The sequence below is a fragment of the Cyprinodon tularosa genome, unplaced genomic scaffold (genome assembly GCF_016077235.1).
Source record: "Cyprinodon tularosa strain WSP-4 unplaced genomic scaffold, ASM1607723v1 ctg338, whole genome shotgun sequence".
Taxonomy (NCBI): Eukaryota; Metazoa; Chordata; class Actinopteri; order Cyprinodontiformes; family Cyprinodontidae; genus Cyprinodon; species Cyprinodon tularosa.
This window is the reverse complement of record NW_024039050.1, coordinates 1,485,355-1,499,984: the sequence shown is the minus strand read 5'-3', so window position 1 is coordinate 1,499,984 and position 14,630 is coordinate 1,485,355. Positions and strand designations below refer to the sequence as shown.

The 14,630-nt window shown below is 42.7% G+C and overlaps 2 protein-coding genes across 3 annotated transcripts in view; one reads left to right on the top strand and one right to left on the bottom strand.

Annotated features, from left to right (window-relative positions):
• Window positions 1-3,633: 3,633 nt before the first annotated feature.
• tmem242 (transmembrane protein 242) lies at window positions 3,634-9,663 on the top strand. The gene is made up of 4 exons (XM_038294302.1): window positions 3,634-3,780; window positions 5,894-5,994; window positions 9,034-9,171; window positions 9,317-9,663. Exons 1-4 carry the CDS (start codon window positions 3,675-3,677, stop codon window positions 9,461-9,463), a joined length of 492 nt encoding a protein of 163 aa, XP_038150230.1. The 5' UTR covers window positions 3,634-3,674; the 3' UTR covers window positions 9,464-9,663.
• A 1,132-nt stretch (window positions 9,664-10,795) lies between these two features.
• The window catches only part of arid1b (AT rich interactive domain 1B (SWI1-like)), a 40,240-nt gene continuing 36,405 nt past the window's right edge, over window positions 10,796-14,630 (bottom strand). For both annotated transcript variants that reach the window (XM_038294269.1, XM_038294268.1), the window contains exon 22: window positions 10,796-12,704. In XM_038294269.1, coding sequence (XP_038150197.1) covers window positions 11,653-12,704 — 1,052 coding nt within the window. In that variant the 3' untranslated portion in view covers window positions 10,796-11,652. The remainder of the gene's footprint in view (window positions 12,705-14,630) is intronic.

Here is a 14,630-nt window from a genome sequence, read left to right as displayed (position 1 = left end):
TTTTTGTCCTTTATAATCTTCAACTTTACTTTTTAATTACTTATATTTTTAAGTATTTATTTATGTGCATGTTATGATATTTTTGTCTGTTTTATTCTTCCTTTGTATTTTTTTTACCTTGGTTATTTCTTCGCCGCTGTTTATTTCTGTCTGCAGAGGCGTGCACAGACATTTTGGGGGGCAGGTGCTCAGGAGGGGGGGGCACTTATTTGCACACGTGGAACACTTAATTATAAAAAAAAATACACATGCATGTTGAATGAATTTTGACTTATATTTGTAACATTCTCTAAACGTGAGTTTTCAATGGAATAAAGTCACACCACTAACAGAACAGACTAAAGCGTAAGAAAGATGAGCAAGCGTACTTTAAACTAGTACGCTTGCTCATCTTTCTTCTTCTTTCATCTGGCTCATCTCCCTGTTTTCCCTCACCCATCTGCTCTCCCTCACCCATCTGCTCTCCCTCATCCTGGTCTTTTTCTGTCTCTGTGTCTTCCCTGAACTCTTCCTCATCTCCTGTCCTGGTAGATGTTGATGGTATAGAGCTTCCCTGCTGTGACTGGCTACAATATAATAATAATAACCATCATGACAATAATAATAATAATGATAATAATAATAATAATAATAACAATTGCTTTAACAAATATGCCACATTCATTTAAATAAAGGGCTATTAGGACAACATGACTGGAAGTCTTGTCACGTGGATATGACTTATGGTAGCCTACAAAATAATAGCTATTTTAATACCTGCTGATTTTGTACAAACCACTTAAAAATAAAATGTGAACAGCTTTTAAGATTTTTCAATATGATTAACCCTCCTTTCTTGGCATTGTGCTGCAATTACTAAATCAATATACAATTAAGACAATAAAGAGAGCAAAATGTGTTAATTTATGTTTCCTAACAAAACCTATACAACAGAAAACGTTTGTCTTAACACATATATTTGCAATTGCAAACTCTACCGAAATTATTTGTAGCCTATGTGGTCGTCCTCACGTTATCTGTCATTGACTTGGGCTACAGTGTAAAACTTTATCTAGCCTAACTAGTTTATCAGGTGGCCAGTCGGCAAAAATGCTTGTTTGGTGCTGCTGAATGAGACATTTTAATGTACAATAAAATTATTTTGCTTGATCTGTATATTACCTGGCTAATGGGGCACGGGAGAAGCAGCCTGTCAGCGAGCGTTCCTGCTATCTGAAGACGCTTACTGAACTGCCAAGATGCTGCACATCTGGCATGCACTGCAGGCGACCGCGCGAGTTCACGTGACAAAGGAAGAGAGAGAGGCTGGTCGGGTGTGCGTAAGGAGGTGGCTCATTTCGGGGCATTGTTTCAGTCGTTTTTAATGCCTCAGGTTTTCAAAAGATCATTTCAAAACTGACCTCAGTAAAATCTTAATAATATTAATAATAATAAAAAAAAAAAAAACGAGTTTCAAAAGGGCATTTTCGTTGATAAAGGGCAAACTTCCTAGTGCTTTAGCACCACCTAGTGTCTATGTGTGCACGCCCCTGTCTATCTGCCCTTTTTACATTTCTGTATGCATTTCTGTCTCATTATGCAAATGAGGAGAGGGCGTGTCCTAGAGAGTCAACTTCTATTCATTGGTTGGCGGTCCATCTTCTTAACTCACAGAGCTCAGAGTACTAAGTGTAATCTAAGTTCTCTTTTCTGTTGCTGTTGTTCAATAAAAGTAAGTTTTAAGATTATTTGAGGCGAGAAAATTATACTTTTAAGCATCACCATATGGCCCATTCACAGATTCAAAGCGTAATTTAAAAGAAAATGTTCCGAACTTGAGAGGACAACGGCAACCAGCGGAGCTCCGAACCTCACGGCAGCCAAGTCTAACAGCAGCCCGTCTGCAGCGGCCCTCTCTCGGCATAGCCGTGTGTGAAGGACCGCTGGCTATGATGGCGATTTTTTGTTGTATTTGGCAAAGTTTGGCAAAGTCCCTACTCGCGTTCTAATGACTTCAGACTCGACATCAGACTTTCCTCCTGTAGATTCGACCAATGTAGTAAAATGCTAACCAACACGCTTCACACACGGCTATGCCGAGAGAGGGCCGCTGCAGACGGGCTGCCGTTAGACCTGGCTGCCGGGCTGCCTGGGCAGAAGTTGACTCTCTAGGACACACCCCCTCCTCATTTGCATAATGACACAGAAATGCATACAGAAATGTAAAAAGGACAGGCAGAAATGTAAAAAGGGCAGGCAGAAATGTAAAAAGGGCAGGCAGAAATGTAAAAAGGGCCGGCAGAAATGTAAAAAGGGCAGGCAGAAATGTAAAAAGGGCAGACAGAAATGTAAAAAGGGCAGGCAGAAATGTAAAAAGGGCAGGCAGAAATGTAAAAAGGACAGGCAGAAATGTAAAAAGGGCAGGCAGAAATGTAAAAAGGGAAGGCAGAAATGTAAAAAGGGCAGGCAGAAATGTAAAAAGGGAAGGCAGAAATGTAAAAAGGGCAGGCAGAAATGTAAAAAGGGAAGGCAGAAATGTAAAAAGGGCAGGCAGAAATGTCAAAAGGGCAGGCAGAAATGTAAGAAGGGCAGGCAGAAATGTAAAAAGGGAAGGCAGAAATGTAAAAAGGGCAGGCAGAAATGTAAAAAGGGAAGGCAGAAATGTAAAAAGGGCAGACAGAAATGTAGAAAGGACAGGCAGAAATGTAAAAAGGGCAGGCAGAAATGTAAAAAGGGCAGGCAGAAATGTAAAAAGGGAAGGCAGAAATGTAAAAAGGGCAGGCAGAAATGTAAAAAGGGAAGGCAGAAATGTAAAAAGGGCAGGCAGAAATGTAAAAAGGGAAGGCAGAAATGTAAAAAGGGCAGGCAGAAATGTAAAAAGGGCAGGCAGAAATGTAAAAAGGGCAGGCAGAAATGTAAAAAGGGAAGGCAGAAATGTAAAAAGGGCAGGCAGAAATGTAAAAAGGGCAGGCAGAAATGTAAAAAGGACAGGCAGAAATGTAAAAAGGGAAGGCAGAAATATATAAAAAAAAATAAAGGACAAAAAAATAAATAAAGTAAATATTACAAAGGCAAATAAATAAAGAAGCTAATTAAAAGTTATATACATTTATGTCTCGCTTTATAATTTAATTTCTACTTACATTTATTTGTTTATTGTATTTTTGTTGGCAATTAATTGTATGCTTATATATTTATTCATCATTTATTTATTTCTGTATTTATTTTTAAATATGGCAGAGTTGGTCCTCCATACTCCAGAACCTACAGGTCTTATGATTCCAACTTTGTTTATATTTTAAAGGTCAGAACTAATTTAAATAGTCTGTGAGGAATCGATGTACTATTTCAGGCCTTTGGATGGGCTGCTTTTTCACATGACCGAAATAATCATAACAGCAGCCTCCTATTCTGTGCATGTTTCCATTTAGGAACTAAATGTATTGTAGTAAGTCATCTCGCTTTCAGTGTGAGGTTCAATCTGTTTCCCTCGAAGGATAATAGACGATCTATGGTTCGGGATTTTGTTTCTGTCTCTTCTGAATAAAACATCTAGAGCGATTAAAATGAAAATGTAGTGAAAATCAAACCGATGGTGCTATTTTATTGAGTTCGCCACATGTTTCGGATTTATTTTTTTAGTCTCTGAGAAAATAGGATTTTGTTCCGTTTCAGTGTTTGCGACCGGGGGCTTTATGGGGACGGACCGAAACAGCATGACGGCCGCAGATGCTGATGGAGACTCCGGTGTGAGAAAAGACGGCGTTAGGGACGAAGAGGACAAGCTGCAGGCGTTAAAGGGTGAGCGGAAAGGAAGAGCTGCTGTTTGACGGGAGGTTAACGCAAAGTCGAGCCGCTGCCGCCGAACTACAGTCAGAAATCAGCCGATTTAAGGTCCGCTTCACCTGCCTGTATGTGCAGGGGTCAGGATCCCCTCACCTGTGTTTGGAGGGCTTTAACGGATTACCTCCAGTAGTTCTGCTCTGATCAAATCGACCCCTACAATACCAGGCTCAAAAACACAAACAACTTCAGAGAAGCGATTACTGCTCCAAAATCAACCTTCTTAGGGGTTTATTTCTAAAATATATAAAGTTAATTACTTTATTAATATTTCCACGGGAAAACACCTCTGACTTCTTCCCAGGAGTTTCAGCCCAAAGTCAGAGCGAGAAGCTCAGAGAAAGGAGAACAGCAACAAAAGCTTATTTAAATAAATGGGTTTTCCTTCATGTTTATCCCTTCTGGGGTCACACGGGATGTTGGTGCCTCCAGTTGCAACACAGAGACAAACAGGACATACAACCATCCACACACTCACAAATAAGGAGAATTAAAAGAAGCCAATTAACCTAACAGTGTTTTTGGACTGTGAGAGGAAGCAGGAGTACCCAGAGAGAACCCATGCATGCTCAAGGAGGCTCAGGGAGAACATGCAAACTCCATGCAGAAAGACCCTGGACCCTTCTCGCTGCAAGGCAGCAGTGCTTCCCACTGCTCCACTGAGCAGCCCCTTAAAGGGGAACACCTTTTCTTTACATTGGGCCCTTCATTTTACGTTATTCCATCATGTTCTACTCACCCATATGAGTTTTGTGTCATTTGGAGCTGTTCTGAAGATATTCCATTAGGTTATATCCAAGTAACGTCTTCCTATGGGCAACGACTTGAAGGCGCAAACTAAACTGTTCATTTTTTCTTTATGGTACTCCAGCATTCATAACATGTAGGCCAATCACTGTCCCCCAGACATCCACGGTATTGTTTTTGGAATCCTGAGGTTCTGAGTCTGAGTCAGGCTCCCACAGACTGCCACTCTGGGTCCCTGAGTAAGACCCTGGGCTGGGGATCCTCCTGCAGTGAGCGTGTCGCAGATATTTTTGATTTATGCCCAATATTGAAGCGTGGTCTCCATTATGTTATTCCACGCCACAACGCCAGAGGGACATTCAGGAACTAGCTGTGGGCCTAGATACGGTAGAGGCGATGAGGAAGTGGGGGCAAGTTTGTCCGACAGCGGAGGGACATGAGGGCGAAAAAGAGCGGGGCTCCAGGTGGAAGAAGGGTCCCAGCGTTCTCGCGCACCTCGCTCTTCTGGCGGGTCCAACTTCAGTCGTTTTCCACAATGGCGGTCAGACAAACAAAACAAGCCGGTAAGGAACCAAACAGGAAATACGCATAGAGTAGAGCGGATGTAGATTTGACCAATCTGAGGCCTCCTGTCTGCGGTCACCTACAATTTGGGAGAGGTGCAGCAGAGTGTCTGCGGAGGGGGCACATTATTCACTGCGACACACGCAGACCACCCTGGACGCTCCACAATGGCCTCCCTCTGCTCCCCAAGAGGATGGGTTACATGCAGAGTTCATTACTCCAATGTGAGATCTACAAAGTTCAATTAATTACGTGTTGGAATAAATATGTATAAGATACTTAATGTTTGTTCTTATGATGTATAATGTGTGACATTACTGTTCCAGAGAGGTGTTGCACAAGCAGTATAGGTCAACTCTCAGGAAGTTTTGCTCAAGCTTAACGAAACCAGGAGCTTCTCGGATCATTTGACCGCAAGACATTTAAATGCAAAACTGACCTGTTCACTGAAGCTGCAAATTGAATTGTATTTCTTGTTTCCTATTCGTTTAGCGCAACCTCAGCTTGTGTAACTAGGGACGCCCCCTCTGGCTTTAATAAATAGCGAGGAGAAAGCTGAAGACTGGCAGAGTGGGGAGGAGATGTACCTGCTGTGTTAAACCTGACATTAAGGTTCACATGAAGTAGCTTTTTTTTAGATCAGATATTTTCCAACAAAAAGATGAAACCACTTCTAGAACCCGGTCTGGAACAAGATCCTCCTGGTTTCCCATCTGATTTTTGCTGTGACATCACAGCTCACCTGACTTCCTGTTTGCAGGTGCAGCGTTTCTGACCACGGTGGCGTCGGCGGGGATGGTGGTGGGGTTCGGCTCCACGTTGGCGCTGGCTAAGAAGAGGAGCCCAGACTGGTTCAGTAAGGTAAACTCAGGCAGGTGGAGGATGAACCACGCAGCTGCTTCCGTCACAAACTGAGCTCCACAGGAAGCAGCTGGTCTGATGAGGGAGGATATGGAGGGAATTTAAAGGTTCAATCGCCTCATGTTCAGTGTGAAGCTGCAGCAGCGTCACTCGGATTTTTCCCGGTAATGAAGTTTTAAAAAGTGAAAGATGCGTTTGTGAGAAGCTGACGTCTGCGGCCCCCGCCTGACAGCAGTTCCGAGAAGACCGCGGCGTGTCGGAGCGGTTTGTGTCCGAGACGAACAATCCGCCGGCTGTTTGGCGCGTCTATTTCCGTCACAGAGCGCCCTTTGTCGTCTGCAGCGGCTCGCTGACTGGAGATTAGATTTGAAGGGTGGGTGGGGAGGGGGGGTTAAATAGAAAACCGTTTTTAGAGCAGATTTCCAACCAGAGCTGCTGAAGGTTCTCAGCCTTTATGTGCAAAAGGAAAAGTTTATAAAAATGTAGAATATTTTAACAACTTTAACTTCTACAAAAGGTAAAGTGTATGAAATTGTAATAATTCGTGCATATATAGATGTGGTGATATAATGTATGACAGCCAAGCAAACTTTTATAAGTGAGAAACAATAAATGCATTGAAACAATTAATGGTGATTAAATAATCGTCAACTAATAATTATTAACTGGAGTATAGAAACTCAAAAACACGCCTTTAGCTGACAGAGCGACTCGCTTAGAGCAGGAATTTTACCAATATTCAAAAAAATTGTATAAATATTTTGCATTTGAGATGAAAAAAAAAATCATTCTCGTCTGTCAGTTTGCTCTCTGCAGAATTCCTCAAGTGGAAAAACTTTTAGTTTAAACAGGTTTGATTTAGTAAAAAGTCTTATTTAAAGAATCTTTGGTTGTCCGATTTTTAATTGATTAATCGAAAAAATCAGACAGATTAATCGATTTACAAAATAATCGTTAGTTGCAGCGCCAAAATGAAATAACTAAATTAAGTTTCAGACTAAAAGCAGTGACCTGGATGTTTTCTTTATTCCAGAGTTAAATCATTATGATCAACCTGAATTAGATTTAGTCATAAAATAAGAAAAAACAATTTCAGTCGGATGTAAACTGTAAAGCAGAGGGGGCCCTAGGCAAAAACAGGCAGGGGGCCCCAATGAATTGAGAAGACAACACATAGAACAGCCCCATTCTACAGATATAGAAATGTTAATAGAATAGACATCCATTATCTGTTCTAGGTTGTGTCCCTCTCTTCTTGTCCCTTTTCTTCTTGTTTTCCTCTCCATGTTTTGTACTCAGCTGACTTTTCATGCTGTCTCTAAAGGAATGAAAGATTTTTTCCAAGCACTAAGCTCACTTAGCTGATTGCTCCTTCCTGTGTTTCCAAAAAGGCCAAAGTAAATAACCCAGTCCTTCTTTTCACTGTAGACAAGCCATGATCTGCTTATCTGTTCTCCATTTTTCATTTGGATGAAATAATAGCTGCATGAATCATGACAGCAGACAAGATAGAGGAGAGCAGGAGGCGGGGTTACCAATCTACTCGCTCTGGAGAGCAGAGTTCGCTGCTTTTAGATGTTGTCTCCAAAGTCTCCAGTAGCAGAAAAAAGTCTCTAGATTTGGCGCTAGGAGCTTTTTAGAAATCAAAGTGCTAGAGGGGTCTGAAAAGTGGCTAAATATAGCGACTAAAGCGCTAAGTTGGCAACACTGCTCTTTGCATGGTTTGTTTTCAAATGGTTTGCTGCTGTCTGTTTGGACCTTTCTGAACATGTGCAGCAAACAGAGTTTTATGGGGCCCCCAGGAACTTGGGCCCCTAGGCAACTGCCTAGTATTGCCTAATGGTAAATTAAATAATTGCTGCGTTTTTCTTTTCTTTAGACGTAGATCTCATGTTTTTAATAAATGAACATTATCTGTTCTGGTTCTAGATGCTGAACAGACTCGTTAAGTTTGGCTTTGCTTTATAGAAGCACGGTTGTTTTAAAAAAATTCTTTCATAACTTTTCATAATCTGTTCCAGTCAATAGAGAGAATTTGTTTTGTGTAGCAAACAGAAGTAAAAACTAATCTGCGCAGGTCTGCTCTATACACAGTCGGTGGAATATGGAAAAATAATCGAATAGGAGATTAAAAAGTCGTAATTAACCCTGTAATGCCAAATGTATCGTATTTGATACATACGGTTTCTGAGATGTTTTGCGTCTGACACCTTTTGCATAATTTAATGGTAAAAACTTTGCTCCAAATCCTATTGAACACAATCAGATATACCTGATAACAGCCAGTAGAAGACTACACAAAAAATAATCTTGACGTATCGCATAGTAATAAATTATTAATATCAAAAATGTATTTCTGTTTTTTCTTTTTACATATTTTGTTAAAAAGGCAAATATGGAATTCAAACCAAAAAAAAAGTAATTTTCTGTTTTGTTTTATTCTTGGATCGGGCTTTAAAGGGTTAATCATGAGAGAAGAGTGGCGGCCTAGTGGTTAGGCTATAGAGCTTGGAATCCTGAGGTTGTGAGTTCGAAACCCACTCCCACAGACTGTCACTCTGGGTCTCTGAGCAAGACCCTTAACCCCTCACTGCTCCCCAAGGGGAGGGGTTAAATGCAGAGGTCAAAGTCTCTAATGTGAGATCAATAAAGTTCAATTATCATAATTAATCTATGTGTTCAGGCCTTAAAGGACCGGAGAGGTCAGAGAATCAGAGAAAGACACGAGAACCTGAGAGTGAGGGACTAGTTTTAGAAGAGGATGATGATCTGATGTTTAATTATTTCACATTAATAGATTAATTATATTAAATGTTCCCTTAACAGAAAATACATCCAGCTTCTGACCATATTTAGTCATTTAGTTTCCTGTAAAATGGGAGCGTTCCAGGCACCATCTTGAAAGGCATCCTCAGACCAACATCCCCTCAGTCTGGTTTCTAACCCACAGGATCGCCATGGTTACCGTCCGTGGGCTCCTTCTGTTTTAGGAAAACGTCTGAACTTCTATGGAATATGACCCACCTGTTTCCTCCGCAGGGCGTCGCAGCGACGGCAGCGGCCCCCGAATCCGGGGCCTCACTGGCCCTCAGAGCCCTGGGTTGGGGCTCCCTGTTCGCCTGGTGTGGAGTGGGTCTGCTCAGCGTCACGGTGTGGAAAGCTCTCGGCGTTCACAGCGTACGTTATTTTTTTTATTTTATTTCCTAGATTCATTTAATGATCAGAAAAATAACCAGAATCTTTGGAACTTTGCAGAAACTTTTCCTGCTTGATTTAAAGTTTAGGCCGGGTCCGACCCGCTGATCCTCTGCTTCTCTTCCAGCTGCCAGAGTTCAGGCAGAAGATGCAGTCGTTGTTCCCGGCCATCCCCAGGAGCCCGGAGGCTGCAGCCGGATCGGAACCACTGGACTGGGACTCGGTGTTCAGGTCCGGCGATCGGGATCAACCAGAGACCATCAAACCAAACTGATCCGCAGGAGTTTGTTCGCAGTTCTGGTCGGGTCCATCGGGTCTGGGCTGGTGGAGGCTGATTCTGGGTTTATCCAAGTATCCTTCTGCTTCTGAGGAGATCTGTAAACAGAACCTGGTGCTGGAACCAGAACCTTCAATAAATGTAAATACGAATATTTAAATGTTGTTAAACTTTGAATAAAAATGAATCCAAGGTTTGTTTTGGGAGGATTTTTTTCTTGTAGAGAATCTAAGAGCAGAAAGAGCTGGTTTCCCTCTCATGTTCTCCTCTAAGTCAGTCTTTCCTTCTGCTGCCCCTCAGCAGAAGGTTTCAGTGGTGGACAGAGCTTCCTAACAAAAGCCAATAATGTTAAAGTCAAAGCGACTTGGAAAGGTTTCAGTTTGAGAGCAAAAAGAGGCGGAAATAAAACACAAATCAGGAACCCTGCTCTGGAATTTCAAAAATAGAATCAGTCAAACTTTGTTCAGCATAAACTCTCCTCTGTACAGATCCAGACCATCTGCATCCTTCTCTGCACCTCCAGTTTGATAATTTCTAATCGGATCGGTTATGATGGATCTTAGTAGTGTCCCTACAGATGGAATGCATTCAGCTCGGCAAAGAACTCATGCTCTTCCTCAACACTGAAGTCCTCAGACATTTTTCTTTCGTTGTTTCTTTCTTTGCACAGGTAAACAGCACATTTCTTCTTCTACGCTTGCATTATCAAGAGCAGACGCTGAATGCGCACTTTCATCTGGTTTGGTCTGCCGCGGTTTCCGTAGACTCGTGAACTCGCAGGCGCGCGCTTTTAGGAAATCCTATACACTACTGTTTATGCTCTAAAAACATTCTAAATGACTTTGTTTCAAGTAAATTCTGGATGCTACCCACTCAGGACACTTGGAATACATTGGACGAGCAGTATGGAGGAATATTGACACGTTTTTTGTGGACTTTTATGGACCTTTCTGCCTCGGGCGCCATAGACCTCCATTATTTGAATGTCAGCAGACAGCAAGAAGCCTCCCAGATCTCCAGATGCATTTGAGATATCAAAAAAGTACTCCAGAGTGTTGTTCAGCATGGGGGTGAGTAGAAAATGAAGGCTAATCATGTTTTGGGTGTACTATTCCTTTAATCTCAGAATTCTGACTTTTTTCCCATACTATACTGAAATAAAATAAAAAAATCAGCTAACTTTATTTATTTTTTTTCAATGGCCCTAATCCTCTTCCGTATCACTGAGCATATTGTAGCTGACATATTTAACACTCTGCCATCCAGTTCCAGACGGTGGACCTGCAGTGGGAGGAGCTTAAAGAAAAGATGCTGGTCTGTGTCACAGTGCTCAACCAGAGTTCATGTACATTTATTCTTTAACGTGGTGGAACATATAAAGATCTCATACTGAAGAAACAATGTCTTTTTTTCTCTCTTTACATTTGTTTACAACCGTTTTACGAAGTGACCCCCTACAGTCTGTACACGCAGTCCGTCGAATCAAACGCACCACAGTCATCATCATCAGGCGCTGCAACCGGCGCCATCAGCCGGAGCTCAAATGTACATCGTTTATTTACAGGAGGATGTCGGACTTAAAAGGTTGATCAGAATTAAAAAGTCCTTAGGAACAGAATGGGATGAAGCCCCGCCCCCTTCTGGGACGGCGGCGGTGGAGCGAAGGTCAAACACCGGTGGTCGAATTGCAGAAGATTAAAAATTCACATTAAAAACGGCCCCGAAAAAACAAAACCTTATTGCACCAGAACAAAGAACACGACTGAACATCAGCGTTTCCTCCGTCAGAACGTTAAAAAAATGATGTTTATTTACAGCCTCTGACCCCGCCCCCCACATCTAACAAACCCCGCCCCCACAGAGCAAACAACGGACCGAACACACTTTAAAAAAAAAAAAAAGAGCCGGAACCAGAGGGCCCGGCTCACTTTGGTTCAAACAAAACAAACAAAAATAAAAACAATTTAAAAAATTAAAAATTATTAAATATTTTCTGGTATTAAAATTATTTAAAAACCTGAAATAAACATCTGTGGATGGAGCCGGGAGCTTTAGATATATTCTATATATTTCCATTTGTACGTAAAAACTTCTGCTCTTTAAATAAAAATAGAAGGTGTGGCGGTCCGTCAGACAGCGGGCGCCGCCTCCTGTGCTTCTCAGCGCGCTCCGTGGCGTTCTGTGCGTCACGAGCGGCTGAGTTTGAACAGTACTTCGCACATGATGGCCGCCACCGACGGGTTGAGCGCCGATGACAGCGAGATGTCCAGGAGCCGACTCTCGTACAAAACAAACTCCGCCTGGTTCTCCTCCACGCTCGCCACGGCCAGGAGCGCCTTTGCGGCGCGGCACATCATGTTGATGCTGGGCGGCTCTGACGGTGCGGCGGCGTGCGCCAGGCTGTGCGGGTTCTGCTGGTACTGAGCCACGGCCAGGCTGTCCTCCAGGAAGCCGATCAGGGTTTCCACGCTGCCCTTCTGCAGGGCGACGGCCCGCGCCGCCGTGGCGTCGCCCTGAGCCAGGTAGGACAGCACCGCCACCGCCATCTCCCGGCACACCTGACTCCTCCTCTCACCGACCAGTCGCACCAGCGTGGAGAAGAGTTTCTGCTGGCGGCTGAAGGGGGGCGTGGCCAGCAGCAGGTCCACGTTGCAGTCCTTGATGCTCAGCTTGCAAAGACATTCCAGGACGAGCCTCTGAGGCGAGAGCGACGGGGCGCCACCCGCCGAGGAGAACGGGTCCTGAGCCTCGGCGGACGGACACACCATCCAGTGCAGCAGCCCGTCCAGGATGGGCAGGATGATGTCCTCCGGGTACTGGGACAGGTCCAGCTGGCCCGACATGTTAGCTAACGTCACCAGCGTGTTCTCCCTCAGCGCCGCCAGGCAGTCCCACCACCACTCGTCCCGGCTGCAGGCCAGACCCTGCTCCTCCTCCCGCTGGTACGTAGGGGGCGCCCTTTTCCTCCGGGGGTGACGGTGGTGCAGCAGCACCAGCCGGCCCAGGATCAGCACCAGGCCCGGGTGGCGCGACAGCACGGCGTCGTTGCCGGGGACGAAGGAGAGGTTACGGACGATGTTGGAGACGCAGACGCAGCGTTTGGCCAGAGAGTCCTGCCAGGATTCCGCCGTGGACAGCGGCGCCTCGTACCAGCGGCGCGGCTCGTCCTCCAGGAGGTTGATGGGACTCTGAGGCTCAGCCGGCGCTGAGCCCTGACCTTTGACCTCGGAGGGTGAGCCTGCAGAGACCAAGAGGGTTAAATTAAAAACAAAACAGTTGTTTAAAAAAAAAAAAAAACTGTAACAATGCGGCACTGAAAAGGACGACACCTTTTACACAGACATCACCATAAACCGCTAAATAAGAAAATATCTGTAGAGATTTTTGACTTAAAGTTGCCAAACTGAGCAGATTAAAAATGTAGGTTTGTTAGAAATTTGTTAAAACAGTCAGTGATAAGATGCAGCGTAGCAGTAGGGCTGCACCTATTGTTTTATTAATCTGTTAATTTTAGTAAATTAACATTTGGTAAATAAAAAAATAACCATGAGAATTTTAATGAATTTCAGATGAAAAAAAAAGAGTTTTGACAATATTACTGCTGTAGGGAAGTTATTTATTTAGCAAATGTCTGTTTTAAAGTCCGTGTTTCAACACTGTGGGAAACTATTTGATTACAGAATCAGTTAACGATTGTTTCAATGGCCGTTTCTCAATTCACAAGAAGGCGAGTCCTGATTCGATCTCGCCCAAGTACGTTCTTGACAAGAACACACAGGGTTCCTACAGCGTAAGGCAAGTTAAATTCAAGACTTTTTAAGACTTTTTAATGCCACTTGAAATAAAAATTTAAGACCAAATTCACAAGAAACACAAGAAAAACCTGCTTGCGACAACTTAACCCAAAGGTTTATTTTTGATTTGGTGATAAGTGGAGGCGTTGCAGAGACAAGGGTGGAACTAAACTGAGAAATACCGGCTGTTTCTCCGTAACTCCATTTTGACGCTTTGTGTTTCGCGCTTCGCATGTGCGACTCCACTGCCTTAATTCCCATCGTTCTGAGCTTGAATCACTTCTTGCACTAAATCCACTGAGCCTCATGTATGTTCCCTGGTTTTAGCCATGGAGGAAACTCTTGGCTGGAGACAATTTTGGTTACATTTACACTTGATCATGTTTTCCAGGCAAAAAGTTAATGGAGCATCTCCCAAATGTCCCGGCAGCAACAACGCTTTTATTGGTTCCGCTATCGGGACGGAACCAATAATGGAGAGCAGTTATTTTTTTTAAATAAAAAAAAAGAAGGTCAATTTTAATGTTTTATTTAGATTACAAAAATAAATCGTAATAAAAATAATCCTATTTATGATGTTTTAAAAATTAAGACCTACGAAAGACTGATTTAAGACATTTTAATACCAATTAAGGCCTTAATTTTATTTTGAAGAATTCAATGCCTTTTAAGACTTTTTAAGGACCCTGAACACAGGAAAGTATCATGGAGAACGGGAGCACGCAGAATAAATCTGGGTCAATCGGAACAGAAGCATACCGATGACATCACCACATTTAAGCTAGTCTGAAGCTGCATTTCACCTCCTGTTATTAATAGTCTGTAGATAATAAATTCTGACTTTTTTCATTTCATGGGGGAATAATAATAAACACAAATCGAATTAATATTTTACCAAATAAAACAAAAAAAACCTCCATCAGACGTTAGCCTGCGGCAGCAGTCCTCTCTCTGCATAGTGTTTGTGAAGCGCCGCTGGCTCTGATGGAGGTTTGATTGTTTTATTTGGCAAAAATTTTAACTTGTGTTTATCTGACTGTGTAAATTATTTTGGGTTGCAGCTAATGATTGTTTTGCAAATCGATTAATCCGTTTGTTTTTTTTAACTAATGGATTAATAATCGGATAGCAAAAGGTTCCTTAAAGAAGAGTTTTTATGAAATGAAATGAAACCAGGTGAAACTCAAACATTTCTATTTGAGGATTTTTGGATTGAGTTTATTGACGGATGAAAAGCTTTTTATCTGAAATGCAAAATGTTAAAATATTTTCTACAATCTTGGTATAATTCCTGCTCTCAGTGGGTCGCTCTGTCAGCTAAAGGCATATTTTTCAGTCACTATACTCTAAGTTAATGAGTAATAAATTAC